The sequence below is a fragment of the Xiphophorus couchianus genome, chromosome 7 (assembly GCF_001444195.1).
Source record: "Xiphophorus couchianus chromosome 7, X_couchianus-1.0, whole genome shotgun sequence".
In the NCBI taxonomy this organism is placed as follows: Eukaryota; Metazoa; Chordata; class Actinopteri; order Cyprinodontiformes; family Poeciliidae; genus Xiphophorus; species Xiphophorus couchianus.
Window position 1 is genome coordinate 29,488,871 of NC_040234.1, and position 18,214 is coordinate 29,507,084.

Sequence of the window (18,214 nt, forward strand, 5' to 3'; positions counted from 1 at the left end):
TCCTTCAGAATAATAGTTCTTCATTATATTCTAAATTGCCAGTTGTGTTTTTGAAAGTGAGCTCAAAGAAACTAAGCCAGGGTAGAGCACTTGTATTGCTTATCAAAGAAAATTGATTCCAGAACATTTTAAAGGAGAACAAAAGAGCGGAGGATAGAGACACTCAGGGTGTGATGAATAACTGCAAATTCTACTTTATTCTGTAAATGTAACCTTTGATGTACTTGGAAGAAAAACCAAAATTTTTCTCTGGGTTTTGCTCAGTCTTTGTAGTTCACCAGGTTTAACCCACCAACATTATTTTGTGTAGGATTTTGTTTAAAACGTTTCCCTTTTCTGTTATGTTCAGCCTTGTAGAATAAAACACTTATATTCATTACCATATGCACAATTTTTAAATATATATATGTACTGTATATATTTAAAAGTTTGATTGAAAACAAATAATCACAACTGCGACCAAAGAGTGACGGTGTTATGTTTGATGCATAACGCAGTGTACACTCAAAGGAAGTAGTGGTTTCAAATCTGCCAGATTGAACTTGAGTTAATAAAGTCAAAATTAATATTGTGATTTATTCAGTTAAGATGAAGATGTCACAATATTTGCCTGTGTGCAGTAGTTTGTAGATTTAAGGAAACAGCATCCTGAGAGCCTGAGTCAGTCTGGAATTCATCACAGTGGGGAATAACCACCTGTGAATAAAAATTATTCAAAATACAGAAAAACCATAGGGTTCAGATAGGAGTTGTAATTTCTGCTGCTGTTCTAGCCTGCATTATAAAATTGATGTCCATTGTGTCAGAAATCCTTTTTTTTTTTTTTTCAAATAAGTGATTTTGCAAATCTCACTTTTCTTCACGTAATCAGTCAGTGTTTTGCTAATGAGGGTTTATCTGCACTCCAGTAATGGACCTCTCAAATTCCCAGTATAATGTCTATCATATCTCTCAGACTTAAGAAGTCCAGATTAAGTTTTTTTGCATCAACATTTTATTTGGCCCTTAAAAGTTACTTAATGCCAATGCTACCTGTGGTTTATAGAAGAAAAAAATTTAAATTTCCAGGCAGCTTCTACAGTTAAATATTTTCTCCATCAAGCTCAGACAGAAAAAAATACAACTCTGATACAGCCAGTTATTAAAGTAAGCATTCACCATGATAGACTTCATTTTCACAAAGAATACCTGCAGTTACCTTATTGGTCTGGCTGTTGATTTCCTGCTCAAGCTATCTCTCCTAGCCACGGGATAAAATGTGTTTTGCTGTCATCCGACAGATTTGGATTGTTCCTTCTCTAGTATGAAAGTTTTCTTGTGTTTTCCAACAGAGAGACTGTTTTTATTAGGTGAGGAGAAATCCATCCTCCTACTGTTTACTACCACGGAGCTCACTCGCAATTCCTGTATAATCTTTGTTGCAAAACTTCTTACTGTATTCCTTTTCTGTGTTGCCACAGATTCATTGAACATTTTCCACTTAAAATGCACCTTTTGTTTATAACACTGTGGTAGGTCTACAGATTTGCAGAGATTTTGTCATCCTCAATATATGAAGGAGTGGGCATGACTTTGGGTATTGTTTTGTTTCAGAAAATGTTTTAACCCTTGCTATATCCTTTGAATAAAATGGTTTCAAAATGATTATGTTTTGCGACTGTAAAGTATAATGATGTTTCCCGTTTCATATCCGATTCATTATGGAAATTTTGACATTTTCATAACAGGTGTTCCTCAAAATCCAGACTTTAGTGGTCAGTAAACAATGTTTATAGTAAATGACTAAAAGTTCATTTTTTTTACAGATTTTTACAAACTATCTATATGCAGTGGTAGTGGTGAAAGTGGAAGTAGGGAAGTTGCCAGTTTTCCCAGCAGGGGCATCTGCAGTGACAGATGGGAGATGATGACGGTGTGTAATAGGCATCTGTGTGGCCCGCAGGGAAGGGAATACTCGACTCTCATTCCCACTCTCTAGTCTGAGCACACAAACACTCAAACGCACACGCATTCTCTGACACACATTACAGCTTGTCATAGCTTTTCCCACAAACTGTCCTCAAGAGCGTACCTTTTACCGTGGCAGACAGTTACATAGATTGAGAGTAAACATGTGTTTTACAGAAGCATTGTGCCGACTGCTCCCTGGCGTACACACACATGCCAGATTCATCGGCAGAGAGGAGAGAAGTGAATTAGCTCAAAATCCAGCCAATTACATCGTTGGCTGGAGGGGCTGTTGCCATGGTCATTGCCATTTCACACACCCCATGCTGTTCTCGCCATGTCTTACATAGGTTTCCTTCGGTATGGACAAAATAGTCTTTATCCCTGTCTTACTGCAGGGGTAAAGCTGCAGAATGTTAAGACTCAGAGGTACCGTTGAGCGTCTTTGTACAGGGCTTTTCTCATCTTTTATTTTTGGCATCTCAAAACATATTTCAGAGTTTCTTTACAGTCAGGCATACTTTGACAAAAATGGCCTCATTCTGCCTCTTTTATCTAATATACCAAGAAGCAAAAAAATAACTAAAAATACAAAATAAAAAAAATAAAAAAAGCTTTTAGCACATGTGTAAAATTTGACGAGAAACAAGAAACATGTTTGCAAAAAATACAAATTTTCTCTAAACTAGTCGTACCTTTGCATTTGGTATCAGAATGGTGCAAAGATTCATGTTGTGTCACTGCAGATATCTGTCACAGAGTAGCAAAAAGACCCCATGCCTACTGGGAATCCTATTGGGATTCCTGAATAAGCATACATTTTACATCACGGAAACTTGAATGTGTAAAACCAATTTTTTTATTCAGTTTATTTTTATTTATATACAAAATCAAGGAGGTAGACCCCTGCAAAACATTTAAAAACACTTTTTTTTTTTTTACAAAAATGCCATTACATTTTGAATGAGATTTACAATCAGAAGGATTAATGAAGCAATACATAATTATGGGTAATAAAAAGTTAATTATGATAAACCCTGATATTTTTAGTATTGCCTAACATTTTGGACCAGGTCCCTAACACGACACTCGCAAGCTTGGATGATTCAGCATCCACTTTTTGCAAACCTCTCTCTGCCAGTCCTTGAAAATGACTCTTGACCAAAAAGAAAAAAAAAGACAAATACGACATCTTTTTTATGAAGTCATAACGAGGAAAAGAAGAGAGAGTGCATCATGGGAGACGGCAGCAACACGAGGAGGCTCCAGGGGGTGCAGCAGGCTTGCTTATACACTTCTATCCCTATCCAGCACATTTGTGTGAGGAGCAAAATGTATACTTAGGACATTTAAATCCTGCTAAGATTTAAAAAACAGAATTGCGGCAATATGTGTTTTCATTTAGGGGTTTGATTGAAATAAAATGCACAAAAAACTGTGTGAGTAAGATGTCTTTGTGAAGATGTTTTGTTCAGGTCTGCAACATTTCATTCCACATCGTGGCACAGAAAAGAAAAGTTACTGCAACCTTTGAATCATAGCTTTACACTCTGAAGTTTATGAATTTGCATGCCACAAAAAACAGGCTCTTAAAGGCATCCGCTCTTTTGTTAGGTTGGAAGAAACAGTTCCTATTGAGAGCAGGAGCCTTTCGTTTCTGATCAATTCCATAAAAATCTTTGAAAGTCGTGTTGAATATTTTCTGCTCATAGTGATATAAGCGAATATCTTGTATGTTTATGTTCTCTAGTGAGCTGATTTATATGCATGATTGTTTTTAAAATCCCACATATTTTGGTTTTATTTTTCATGCATTTCTCCTTCATTCTGCTCACATCTGTGTTTTTTCTATGTGTGTGTGTGTCTGTTTGCTCATGCATGCATTTAGGTGTATGAGGCCGTGCCGTGCAACAGGGAATGCAGCCAGTACGAGTGGCGGATCGAGCCCTGGTCCATTTGCACCATCAACACTGTGGACGACTCGCCAGCCTGTGGAGAGGGAGTCCAGAGTCGCAAGATCAGGTCAGTGAGCAAGTTATGCTTGGCAGACAGTGGGGCTGTTTTGGCAGCACACAACCAGAGAAGTTGGATTGGCAACAGCACTGTAGCACGCTCACTCACTTGTCATTCACACTTACGCACTCAGGGGAAACGGTCACAACAAGCTATTGCTTCACAATGAATGCTGATAGATAATTTTCACATTCTTTGCCTTTCTTTGGCACTTAAAAAGCAACAGAGGAAACAGAAACATAAATAAAGCTGTACTGTTAAGAATAGACTGTTATCACAGCTGTTCTTAAACTTTTACTTGAGAAGCAGAAACAAAATCTACAATATCTCTACAATATCTAATAAAAGCATTCATTCCCTTTGGATGAACTTTTTGCATATTTTCATATTACAACCGCAGACCACTTTTATTACTGTTGTAACCAAAGTATTTTATGAGATTTGTTTTTGTAATAGACCAACACAAAATGCATAATTATGAAGTGGAATGAAAATGAAAAAAACTTCTTTATATACAAGGTCAAATTTGCCACTTTTCGTGCAGTGATATTTTTCACAACAAAAAAATCTGTAAACTGCACAAGGAGCTGCATTCACTTCAGTGAGCTAAAACCTTTTAGAAACTTTTGTCTGTTCTTTGCAAAAAAAAAAAAAAAAACAACAAAAAACCCTAAGCTCAATAAGCCTGTCTGAAGAGCATCTCTGAACAACAGTTTTTAAGGTTTGGAAAATTTGACAGGGTAAGACACTGTGTAGGAGATAATGAGTTGTTGAGACTGGAAGATTCTATATTGATGAAATCATATAGGAAACAAAACCATGAGTGATATCTATGAAAAACAATAGCAGTCACTTTCTTGCAAACTTGTTTATGATTAGCCACTTTACAAAAGTCATAAATGGATAATAGCATATTCCTTAATAATAATAATAAATAATAATGAGCAATGTGATATTTTTAATTTCAAAAACTTGTTCCCCTTTGGTCAAAAACTACCATCCCTCAACAGAAGCATACTAGGAATTATTTACATAACAAGAATATAAATCGATAAGTGAATAAATTATTCTAGTGTTTTATGTGGAAAATAAGCATTTTGACCTCGTGTTTCAGTTTTGATAAAAATATATTTTTTAAAAAAGCAGGTAAAACTCAAAGGCCTGATATAAACTAAACACTTAAAATAAGATTACTTCAATTTTTTAGCAATCCACTCTGAGTCAAAATCTTTAAGATGAGTCTACAAATTCCACATGGACTGAGATGTCAGCCCCTGGAGACTTGTTATAAAGCTGCTTCAAGTGCTATATATATATATTTTTTTTGTAGGTGTGTGATGAGGGGAACAGCAAGCAGGGAGGATGGCAGCCCAGACAACAGTGTGTGTGATCCAGAGGAAATGCCTCCCAGGGCCCAGGTTTGCTATTTAGCCTGTCCTAATGACTGCGTTGTGTCAGCCTGGGGAGCATGGAGCAACTGCCCTCTGGTAAGAGGCAAAAATTGTTTATTTTCTTTTTACCAGTGTATTGTATATATAAATAAAAGTTTTACTACTACTATGTGACTTAAATAGGAAAATAAATAAAACTAAATAAATAAATATCATCTAAAATTAATTCAGCATATCAAAATGTCTTGATATGCTGAATTATGATATCCATTTACAGGAACTTGAACTGGATTTAAGCCCAACTCTTAAAAAACAGTCCTGAGCTACAAACTCAGGACCAAACCTGAGCTACAAATCTTACACTTGACTTAACCAACAAAGGACAAAATTGTTCTGTAACACTTTATTTGACGGGTTGTGAATAAGACAGTCTTGACACCGTCATAAACATGATATAACACCTGTCATGAACATGAGTAAGTCTTCATGAATATTTATGACTGTTGTCATAAAGTGTCATTCGGTAAATCAAGACACTTTTAATACAAAGTTGACATTATTCAAAATGTCTTCGTTATGACAAATTGACATTAACCAAGAAATTATGATCTGACATAAATTTGTTATCAAAGTATTACTGATTAAACTTTAGCTTTGATAACATAAAGCTACATATTTTTTAAAGTTTATTTTTAACCAAGAAGTCACACTTTAACACTGATTCCATAATTTTTGGTGAAAGTAAATTCATGTTTTCATTCTCTTCTGAAAGGTAGGCCTCAGGCTTTAACACAACACAGCGTGTTCCCCAGTGTTGTAGCCACAGGCTAGTGGTTACACGGCCATGCAGTAACGTTATAGGTTTTCTGTCAGAAATAGCAGTTCACTGAACTGGAACATTGGAGTTAGAGAAAGAACAGAATAAAGAGAAAGGACCAATAGAGATCACTTAATTAATCTGAGGGGTTTCGTTTATGTTTTGGTCTGACAGACATGTAATCTCATTCAGACATTCATTCTGAAACCTTCAGCAGCACTATAAGACATGAGAAATTATGCTGTAATCTGTCCTGAAATATAATTACCACAAAGCAGCTCCAGATGGAAAATAATGTTGGATTAATTACAGTTATCAAAACATGGAAATGGAAGAACATGTATTTACTTATCTGTTTTTTCCAGCAAATTTGATCTAGTTTCTGCTTAAAGTGGGAATATGTACATATACAAAAATAATGATTGAAAAATACTATTTTTTTATTTGTAGTATTGATTTTGGCACATGAGTAGCTTTATAAGGTCTTATTTATAACATTGTTTCAATTGTTTAATGGCTGAGGACGAATTTGTGACACTTTCTTACTAAACATTACTACATTACTACATACATAACATTACTAAACACCATGTATAGAGAAAATAAATGCGTGACATTGAGGCTGTGTGACAGTGTGAACACATAAACAGAACAATGACTCTGTCCGATTTATGAGACCCACACAGAAGAGTTCTCATTAACCGGTGACATTGACTGCGGTGCATCTAGTCGTGAGTCAGGTGCAAAGGGACAGACACAGTTTGCTGCAAACTCTTCAATCACTTTCCCCTTTAATCAGAAGCCCAGGTACGATACGCATATCCTCTTCCTCGGGCAACGGACTTCCATGTTCTGCTAATGTGACTTTAATTTATCCTACCATGCTATTTCTTCCTGAAGGTAGGGCTGTGCTCTGCTGTGATAATTGCTCTCTAGGTAATTATCACCCTCACATTCATCTGGCTGCAAAGTTCTCAGATGGTGAGATTTACCTCAGATTAGTATCAGTGACTTTGTATTTGCATAAAATGCCATTAATCTTCAGAACTGATTTCTTGTAATAATTTTGAGAATTAATTTTTTTTATAATTATGGGTATATATTATGCTAATATAAGATGTCACTAAAAATGTGCCTTTGTATTTAATTTGGTATCTGACAACAAAAGTGATACAGTAAAAATAGCAGGTTCAATTCAATCCGAACAAGCTAGATTCAGTTGAGATTTTATCAGTTTGGAATAAGAGTTGAAAGAAAAGAAAATCTCTGCACTTTCCAAATTATGTACATTATATTTAAAAATATTAACAATTACACATTCAGTTCTTCAGTAAGAAATGTTTACAGTGTGATCGTCCAATAGAATTTTCTGATCTCAAGAAACTGATTCAATTTCTCTTTTAAGTCACTGTTCCAATACATTTTGAGTGTCTTATAATACTTTTTAGGTTTTCCTTCATGTACAGCAATGTGCATAAGTGTTAAGCTAATCCCTCGCTGCTTTAAGACCCCTACACATCGGATTTACTCTGTGCTGTAGAAAGTCAGCCAGCTGGTCTTTGTAAGGTGTTTTAGAGCATAACAAGGTCATAATAAGCTTCCCATTGCTTTTAATGGAGGATGACGAGTTGTGGAGGATTTTGAACAAGCAGTAATCGTCGTTAACGATGCTGTGATGGTGTGTTTTCATGCTACCACTGTATCAGGGCTCTGGGTGGGGCCAGAGGAACATAGAGGCATCAGTGTGACCTGGAGCCTACAAACATCTGCAGAACTTCTGCTGTGAGCACTTCATGCCCCCATTGTGTTGGTACGGCTTTCTTAGGAATAAATGTGGCTTCTCTGCCTACCATGCGGCTGCAACAATCTCACTACAACCAATTAGGTTGTCCCTCACTCACTTTATTTTTTTACACAAGAATGGAGCATTTGTTCCTGTCATGGCCAGGCCTTCTGGATGACAGGAAGAAAGAAGGCTGGTTGAGTTTCTGCGCAGAAAACCTTTCATCTGTTCATCTTTATGCTGGTGATAATGTGATTGTGAAAGCTGATAGTTAAATTATTAATGATGATCTGATGGCCCCGTTAGGTATGAGAAGGAGTTTTGTTTTTTTCTGTATTGCTGCTGAAGTTTACACTGGCAGCTCAGAAACTTTCTGTATACTGAGGGAGAATTGTGACAAGGTCTCAAAAAATGTCTACCTCATCTTTTATAGCCACGGTGGTAGCATTGTGTTTGCGATATGTGCTTTTGTAGCAACTTGGCGCAGTCTTTGAGAGTGATGCTCAGGAGTATCCTGGGTATGGTCTAATCACGTGCATCATCAACATCTCTCTATACATAAATGTGCTGCTCATACATGCAAAGTAAAGAGGAGGCAGAGTAGAATGCAAAAAACATAAATATTTTAGGGGGACGCATTTGCTTATTTTTCATCTAATTCTTTCAAAGGATCGTAAGGGATTTTGAAATAAGGATGTGGAATTTGCACAGAAGCCAATGATTGAATAGAGTTTGGAAGAAGTGATGATCTTACTGCGGGAAAAACATTACTGTATACTTTCAGAGTAACTGTTTGATGTTACCACACTGTCCCCAGCCTCAGTTTCAGATGTACAAAAATATTAGCTTATGTGTTATATACTGACAATTGTAAAGGTTTTAAATATCCCTCTCTTAAACTACAATGACTTGATGAGACTTGAGTTGTCTTAGATGGTAGAAGTCTGATTTGGTCTTCACTTGTCCTGAACTAGGTTTTAGCCTTAGGACTAAATCAGCATTTATGCTAAATAAAATACAAACAAACAAAAGAGCTTTACAGTATAGAAAATATATTAACTGCTTAAAACCTTTGAATCACCTTTTTGCATATAAAGCTATAAGTTTTTACTTTACAAACTTTGAGAGACCTTCAGCAAGCTATACAAACCGCAGCTCAGCATTGATAACTAAAACCATTTACTTTATAATATGATGACTTGATTCATGTGGTAAAGATTTACCTTTTCATATGAAAGTAGCTTGTTCTTTGGACTAGCTACGCTTTTCTAGAATGTTAAACATTACAAGTGCCTCTTTGTTATTCAGATCGTTTCAATTCAACTTGTCTTCATAGCAACATGGTTCGTTTTTCTTTTCAGATTTGTTCTCATAAGTTTTTATCTGAAATGTAAGAGTGAAATGTGAACATCATTACAGTAAGAAGTCTTGTCAAGTTTTTAAGAGGGTATTGAAATTATTCTCACAACAACAAATAAATTAACATTCATTATATTGTGTCCTTCGAAAATTACTTCTTCAAAAGAATGGCAGCAGGAAAATATATTCAGACTCTGTAAGGAAATGATGGATCAGGGGGATTTGCTCCTAAAGTCTGTGACAAATTACCATAGAAATAAATTAAAGTTATGGCAGTAAAGTGCAGTTATCTTGATAGGATGAATTTCTCATTTGTTCCTTCACACTGTTTTCAAAATTACCTACTAATCCCAGCGTAGCAGCAGTGAATTTCCTGAAATGGAGGGTAAGAGAATATTAAGAAACTTAAAAAGCACTTGCACTCAGATTTCTGAAGTGATTCTCTAAGGCATTTTTGCAAGATTCGAGCCAGCTTGTGATAAATCTGCAGGCACAGAGCAGGTTTAATTTCAGCTGGCTTCATCCTTCAACTGTTGTCTCTTAAACTAAGCTACTTTTTTTGGGTGCTGTCATTGTTGTGCAGCAGTGCGACGCTGGCAGCGTGAGGAACAGAAGCAGACAAATCCTCCGCCTCCCCGCCGTGGAGAACGCGGCCTGTCCAGAACTGGTCCAATCAGAACCTTGTCTTCTCAACAGTACCTGTTTCACGTACCAGTACAGAGTCTCGGGTAGGGTGAGCTACACATGCCTGTTCACGTTGTGAAACTATTGAAACACTTTTTATATACATCTTCGTGCAATCTGTTTTCATCTCATATTCATTTACTTATGCTCTCAAATATAATTTTGTGTCTCATGTGTCTGGAGACTGTATTAGAAAGACGCTTGCTTCCTGTGTCTTTATTTTCGCCATAGATCAGACAGTGTGTCCCAGAATAAATCATTCAGGTTTGCAGCCTCTAGTGGCTCCTAAAAGGGTTAAGTGCTACCTGCTTTAACAGCCATGTCTGTGGATACTCTCTTAAATTCCAAATGAGCAGCTGCCTTGTAGTCCATCTTCGTTATATCGCCGTTTGAGCCACAGTGGCTGACTAAGACTATAAATTGTGTCAATGAGGAGCAAATAGTGTTTTGTTAGTTGCAAGCACAGTTGCGAATTCCACTTTTTATAAATAAACTCTATCTCTCTTGCATGTTGATGGCATAGAAATATACTTTGACTTAGATAAATGATGCTCCAGCATCAGCTTACCTGATATGCATACATATACCGCACATACAGATAAAACAAAATATTTACATACTAAGGACAAATAAGCTTTTTTCTCAATGTCTGCACTGGCACAAACCAAACACTTCATGTTTGAGGTGAGTTAAGATTGTCGTATCTGTTTCAATGCCACATTACTGAAAGCAGTTATTCAAATTCAAAAGTTTACATACACTGAAGTAAATAAAACTCCTACTGCCAAAACTCACCTTTGAAGACAACTCATGGTAGAGAAATGGACAGTCGGTTCACGTCCAGCAGCTCTGGTGGACAGTCCTGTGCTCAGCATGTCAATTGCATGTTCCTTCAAATTCTGTGACATCTCTGGCAGAGGGCTGTGTGACAAAACTGCGTATTTTAGAGTAGCCTTTTATTTTTCTTTTAATGTATGCTAGCACACAAACTTAGCAGCAACCATTGAAGATGTTTTTTCTTTAACAAATGCGTAGCTTGATGGTAGATATCCATCACGAACGCTTTTTTTAAAGTATTTCTATCGCACATTCCATGTCTCCATTTCCTAATATTTATTTTTCTTAACTATGTTTGGGTCTGTCTCTGTAATTTCCTTCTAAAAAGTTCTCTGATCTGTCCATAAAAAATAAAAAAAAATGTTTGTACCCGCTTCAGTTAGTCATTTTTGTGTGTATTTTTTTTTGTAAGCTTTCATTGCCAAATTTAAAAAAAAACCCACAAAAGTGCTAATGCAGATGTAATGATGCCTTGTGTGTAGACTGGAGTACCTGCCAGCTGAGTGAAAATGCCATCTGTGGTCCGGGGTCACGGTCACGTCTCCTGGACTGTGTGCAGAGTGATGGGAAAACAGTGGAGTTGCAGAAGTGCCAACAGGTAATGGTCCTATAAAGAATGAAGAGCCTTAAATAACACGCCTGCAGGTAAAGGTTGTCTGAGCCCATACTTTGTGGATGTTAAATCTTTGCTTATTCTCCTTAATACAGATATAAGGGCTTAGGTAAAGGTTTTGTTTTAATCCTTTATTTTTCAAATTTATTAATTATATCTGGTTAAAGCCAAACAACTGCAAAGCAAATCAAATTGCAATGATCTTTTAATTTGTTACATTAAATTATTTAACGGAATATTTTAGTATTAGAATAAGTGTGATGGTTCTCCTTTCCAATGAGGAACTATTGGCAGCTAATGCATATCTGCTGCTCCTGCTCTGCTGCCTTAGATTACACATTATTGAAAGGCTTGTCGTTTCTTGCTTAGGTGTAAATGTTGCTTCTAATCCTGGAACCAATGTTTCAGGAAGCAGTTTGCCAGTAGGTCAACGGAGCTTAATGGTATTGTTATCTCAATTGTGGAAAGACAAATGGTTTTCTTACTGCGATGAAGCAAAAAGCAGAGACTCCCTCTCTGGATTTGCAACTATTAACAGATACAGCAAATTTGTTGGAAGTTCTAATAAAATATATGTATAAAATAAGAAAAGATTGAAAGAAAGAACTTTATTTTTAACTTTTCATACCCTTTGTTTCATCCAGTTTTATTTTATTTTATTTTTTTTAATAAATAGAAATAAAATAAAATAATTTACTTATTAATTATTTTTATGTTAAAGAATGTGGGATCTCCTCATTAGAAATCTATGATTTTCTGACACACAACAGTATGAACAGAGGCCAGTTTTGTTTTAGTAAGTGGCCACTAGTTTGGACAAGGACCAATGAACAGAGGGAACAGTTAAGCCCAAATCATTCATAATCCTGAATTATTTGGATTTAAAGCGTTTTTCATTCAACTAAAAACTTTATTTTTAGGAATAAAGAGTTAAAATGAGAATCCAAAATAATTTTTTAGCAAGTTGAAAGTTATTTCAACTACCTTTATGTCGTTCTCAGTAATCATTGAAAAAAAAAATCTTAATTTATAAATATATGCCAGGTTATTCTTATGGTTCAGATCAGATGAAAGCAAGATTTTTTTCAATTTTCATTATATTCATACTTATATTAAAGGCTTGACATGCATTTATCAGAATGCACAGTTAAAGTTTAATAACTGAAGACTTTATCATTAGTTGCATCCATTAAACTGCTGCATCTCCGCCATCCTACAGTGAGCCGCAGCTTCATTAGAAATGTGAAAATCTGGCTGTTTGTTTTTACTTTTCTTGTTGTTGCTGGAAATAACTAGCAGGCCCTCCACTCAGCTCGGCTCCTGTTTCCTACAGTTTGGTCTGATCAACAACTTGCAGATGTTGGAGAGCTGCGTTGTTGACTGTCCTGTCAGCTGCATCCTCTCCGACTGGTCGCCGTGGGCGGATTGCTCGCACACCTGCGGTACCCAAGGTAAGTATTATGAGAAAACAAACTTCAACCTAGTTAAATAAAAAAAACAGCAATCAGCGCAACCTGTTGAGCAGACGCACGGTGAACCACATACTTAGCACTTAATTATTTCATCTACTCAGACAGTCACCAAGATGCTGAATTGTGCATGAATACATTTAAATGCATTAAAATATTTACAAGCTGATGCTATCCACAGCCTTATTACATAGTAAAACTATCCACTGTATTTTCTTCTAGGAATTGGTCTGTTTGTCATTATAGCATACAAATCAAAATTCCCTTATTAACATAGGAACTTCTGAATTCTGTTTATATTTAATGAGGTTAATTACAACTAAATCCCATGCAGTTCACCTGTTCAGTTGCCATAAATTATGTAGCATGCTTAAAGATGAAGTCCGTAATCACCAAGCTGGCTTGCTGGCAATCACTTTGAGAGTGGCGTCTTGACCTCATGCAATATACAAAAGTAATGATTTAACCCGGATCCATATATTGTTTCCTTGGCTTCCCAAAGTCAGCCTCCCAAAGAGAAAGCTTGTTATCCAGCTAATTAGAGGGGCTCAGCACTGCCTCCTCAAGTTCATTAATTTTAATTTGTCCATGGCTGTCTGTCAGCTCAAACTTAACCCCTCACTCCTAAAGCTCACACTTGCAGCTGTTCTCGGCTGGGGATTTAAACTGGAGGCTTTCTCTCTCACTGTGCCTCCCATAGCTCTGTCACGTCTGCTGTAACTCTTTTTGCCACTCACCCAGCTCCTTCTTACAAATAGACAAATACGACTTTCAGCCTTGATGAGGGAATTGTGTCATATCTGTCAGGTGATGCAAAGATCATGTTTTGTTTTGTTGGCACACCAGGGAAACATCAGTGTTTTTGGTTTGATTCTTTTATTTTCTTCCTGTTCTTTTTTGGTGGAGCTGAACTGCTCTTTACTGTGTGTGTCTGGGGCTTACAGAACAACAAACCCCTAAAAACACACAAATATACTTTCTGTTGAATTGCCAATTGAAGAAATTCTCAGCCTCCTAGGATTCTGTAGACTAAGGAATGAAGGTACAGAAATTATACAGATAAAAAGTCACAGCTGCCCTTGTAAAGTAGAAGCAATGGACCTTGAAAGTAACAACATTTTTGATGAAACAAAGTGATAGCAGCATCATGCAAAGCTGAATAGAGCCAAATCCTCTCCAGTCCTAGAAGATTTCAAGTTTCAACTAAGAACTTTAATATTTCAGTCAATATACCACCTTAGAGTCCAAAGCTGTGTATCAGTTTGACTATATTGTATGGCTGCTATGACTGCGTCTACCTTTTCTACCTTTGAAGTTAAACAAACATTCATATCTAGTATCTGAACGACCATTACTGGAAGAAATAAGTTACGGTACTTCTATGATAAATGTACTTCTTAGGATAAAATAAAAGTTTTTTTTCTGTATGTGTTTCTCTACAACACACTACTCCATGGCTGGTTGCCAACAGTTCCCTTCACATATTATTAATGGCTCTCTTGAACGAGGCACTTTGGTAGAAAACTGCTAGTTCTGAGGATAAAGTGGCAAAATGACTCATGTGTTTGACAGTTGTGCTAATTCTTCTTTGTAATAAAAAAAAAAACATTTCTTGTAAAAATGAGAAGATGGAGCCAGCTTTTACTTCTAAACAATTTGATTAACTCGTACTTAATTAAGATTCATGTTTTTGCACATCTTTAAATCTTAATTTTTTAAGGATGTAGTTAAGTCTAAGTCCTACATTGTATATACTGTATTTCCAGCAGATGCATTTATTCATCCTAACAGTAGTACTTCAAAATGTCACCGCTGTGGAGTTTCACAGTATTTAATTTTGAAAGTAGGCTGCAGCTTGCAGATGTTCTCTGAATCCGTGTAACTGTTCTTCAAAATGTTGCGATGGTCTTGATGTTATGTAGGTCACTCTGTCCGCACACGGAGGATCCTTCAGGAGGCTCACGAGGAGGGTCGTCCCTGCCCCAGCCAGCTCTCCCAAACTAAGCCGTGCTCCATAAGGCCGTGCTATATGTGGCTGCTGAATGACTGGTCTCCGTGCGCTGCAGAGGTATGACCTACTTTGATATTAAAAAATGTTCATTTCTCTTAAGTTAATCGTGCAAAGTGGTGTAACATTGTGACTCTGTATGGCTAAGTGGGTTAAAAATATCCAGCTTTAAGTTTAGCAAATTTAACAAGTTTAAAATCAAAAGCTGTGGAACTTAATGAGGCTGTGACTATGTAACGCTCTCTTTTGCAAGTGTCATATCTTGTTATCACTCTTTGAAACAATTACAAACTTTAAGGCACTTCAAAGCCTTCCTTTTCTCGCTTTTAGTTCTGCTGTTTGGAGACTTAACAGATTTTCAGTTATCCATCTATGATGGGACTTAAGAAACCTAATTACACCAAAACAATTCGACTGCCTTCAAAATTTACTTAGCCTTTATATTGAAATTTGTATACAATTTGATCATTTTTAATAAAACTATATCAAGAAGAGAAGAAGTTGTATGTTGTCCTATTAATACTAGATTCAAAAATTGCTGTCACATTTTTAGAAAAGGTGACAATTATTTTCAGCCATTTTGAATCAACAGAAAATGATTATATCTACATTTGTGACACCAAAAACATACAAATAAAAAATAACATTTACTTCAGAACTCGAAAAGTCCCACACATTTCTGCACAGTATACATTTTTGCTTTGCTAATGACACTTCTCTTTTCTTAAAGCCTAAATATCCCCATTATATAAAGACGTTTACCATTTTGTTAACGTGTTTAATTAAAAAAAACATTTTTTAAAATATCTTTTTCCATCATCTTTTATCTACATGTGTAAAATTTACTTTTTAAAAGCTCATTTTTTAAAAAATTAGATTTTTATAACTTATTCTGTAACTTATTTCGATGCCCCTGAACAGTGATTCATTCAGTCCTCCCTTTATAGTCTGCAAAATCATCGTCAGTCAAGCAGGGGGTTTTGAATTTTCTTTCCCGCAATCTCTTGGTAGTTCTCTTTGAAAGTTTTCTTGGACTTGCAGACCTTAGCTTGACCTCTGCAGCTCTTGCTGTTACTTGAATACATTAGAAACCAAACTGGGAATACAGCAACTTGAAACTGCTTGGCTATCTCCTTTGAGGCTTTGCTTGCTTTGTGGGCACAAATTAATTTGGTTCAATGCTACAAAGCTGCTTACAAGAAGTCTAAGCAGGAGATTGTAGTTCGAATATTTGTAGATTTGATGTATTTATAAAGTTTTCTAATTTGGTAACTACAAATATGCGTTAGTTATTAAAAGCTGTAAATTAACTTACAGTGTGCTTTATAGTTTTAGAGACTGCAAGTCTTTTTAACAAATATATGAGCAAATAAAATGCCAAATGGTATCTGATCTTTACATATATATCTTAAGGAAATAGCATCAGTTTTGCTCTGTTTTTTTTTTTTTTACTAGACTTTTGCATGCATTCATTAAACATTTGGAGATCTGTTTTAATTAGAAAAAATACATCTGTTTGATTATTGTTTGGTGGAGGAAGGAATGTAATTACACTGAATTGTTTGGTCTCATTAAGAATAATGTGAAGCACTATTTTTCAAAGGTTTTTCCTAATTAGTTTGAATATGTGAACATGTGTTCTAATGGTTTCTCGCTTTATAATGGCTTACAAATGGGAAAAACAAACTGCAAGCCAATAATGCACCAACAATAAACAGAGAAAAAAAACTGACTGATGCCAGATGGAAAACGTGGATCGGCAAATGTGTTAGAAATGCAGTGCAATGTTTGCTAAAAGTAGCCTAATGGTTTGAGCAGTAATGTGCATAAAGAAAAAAAATATATGTTAGTAGAAATTTTGATATTGAAATGTATTTTAAAAACTGTAGAAATCCGTCTTTTTATGCCATAGTTTTTTTTTTCCCCCCTTGTAGTTAATGATTATCTCACTGTTTAATAGTCGATCATAAACACTGACTGGTTAAATGGAAAAATATGGAATTGACTTATAATATGTTTAATTGCTATCTTTACCTATTTAGTAGCTTGGGACTTTTGTGTTTTTTAGCAATTAGAAACAGAAGCAAACAAAGATCTCACATGGAGTTCCTCAAGGCTTCATTCTAGTAATCTTATATATTTTATATACAGTATATATACATATATATCTAATGTGTGTGTTTTGTATTTGTATTTGTACAGGGTGCAAAATGCGGAGAGGGAGTCCGGAGAAGAAACCTGTCGTGTGTTGTCCACTGGGGGAACTGGCAAGAGTCTCCTCCCCCTCAGCCTGTAGACAGAGAGCTGTGTGGAGATGTGCTGAGGCAGCAACTCCTGCAGGAAATGGAGCAGCCGTGCTTCGTCCCTTGCCCAGGCAAAGCCGCTTTACTTTTATTGGATTCCCATATTTGCTCTTTTAATGTATTGGCATTTTGTTTAGAAGAACAACCAAACAGCTTAGGGAGTTAACTCAGATGGTACGTAACTGCATGACTGGAGAAATAATTTATTAGTGGATCAGTTATTCCAATAACTGAAAACTCAATATTTTTTTATAAAGCATTTGTACCTGTTTTCTAAAGTATGGCCCTCTCCTTTGACTAGTTGACATTTTCAGACTCCAGGTAATTGCAAAATCCATAAAAGTCATAATTTCACGAATGGCCCGTTTCAATGAACATAATCCGTTTTGTTCTCCCTGATAAACACTAGAAGCCATTTCTCTCTCATAGAAATGACTGGGAGAATTTTGACTTAAAAACACAGCTCTAGAAGTTGGTTACAGTCTTAACAATTAAACAGATAAGACATTGTGATCAGTAATTTGAGATGAGTTGTTTCTTCAATGATTAGTGTAATAAGCCACGAGCAAATTAAGCATGAAAAAATATTCTGTGTTAATTGAAATAATTAACAAATCATTCCGCCTCAAGCAATCACCTAGTCCTTGGCAATCACTCCACTTATCACAAACACACAATTAATGCCAATGGGAGTGCTGCATGGGGAGAGTGTGTGAATGTAATAAATTTCCATTTGCAAAAATAAAAGCTACATCAGAAGCAATCTAGTCTGGAACAGAGGTAGATTGGACTGAATATGTTTCTTTATTAAAGCTAAAATTATTCATACCCCTGGCAGATTTTGATTTTAAATTGAATTCATTCAACCAACATCTTTATTTCTCACAGGAAATGAGATCAGCGTTTCTCAAAAGTTAATAAAACTGTGTAAAAGGGTTGTCAATTTTCAAAATGATATATATTTTATTGAAAAATGCCATGGCAAAAACA

The 18,214-nt window shown here is 35.9% G+C and overlaps 1 protein-coding gene across 3 annotated transcripts in view; it reads left to right on the forward strand.

Annotated features, from left to right (window-relative positions):
• The window catches only part of thsd7ba (thrombospondin, type I, domain containing 7Ba), a 204,651-nt gene that overhangs the window by 170,830 nt on the left and 15,607 nt on the right, over positions 1 to 18,214 (forward strand). For all 3 annotated transcript variants that reach the window (XM_028024089.1, XM_028024091.1, XM_028024090.1), the window contains 7 exons: positions 3,836 to 3,969; positions 5,291 to 5,447; positions 9,894 to 10,038; positions 11,314 to 11,429; positions 12,778 to 12,895; positions 14,836 to 14,981; positions 17,124 to 17,295. In XM_028024089.1, the coding sequence (XP_027879890.1) occupies positions 3,836 to 3,969; positions 5,291 to 5,447; positions 9,894 to 10,038; positions 11,314 to 11,429; positions 12,778 to 12,895; positions 14,836 to 14,981; positions 17,124 to 17,295 (988 nt within the window). The remainder of the gene's footprint in view (positions 1 to 3,835; positions 3,970 to 5,290; positions 5,448 to 9,893; positions 10,039 to 11,313; positions 11,430 to 12,777; positions 12,896 to 14,835; positions 14,982 to 17,123; positions 17,296 to 18,214) is intronic.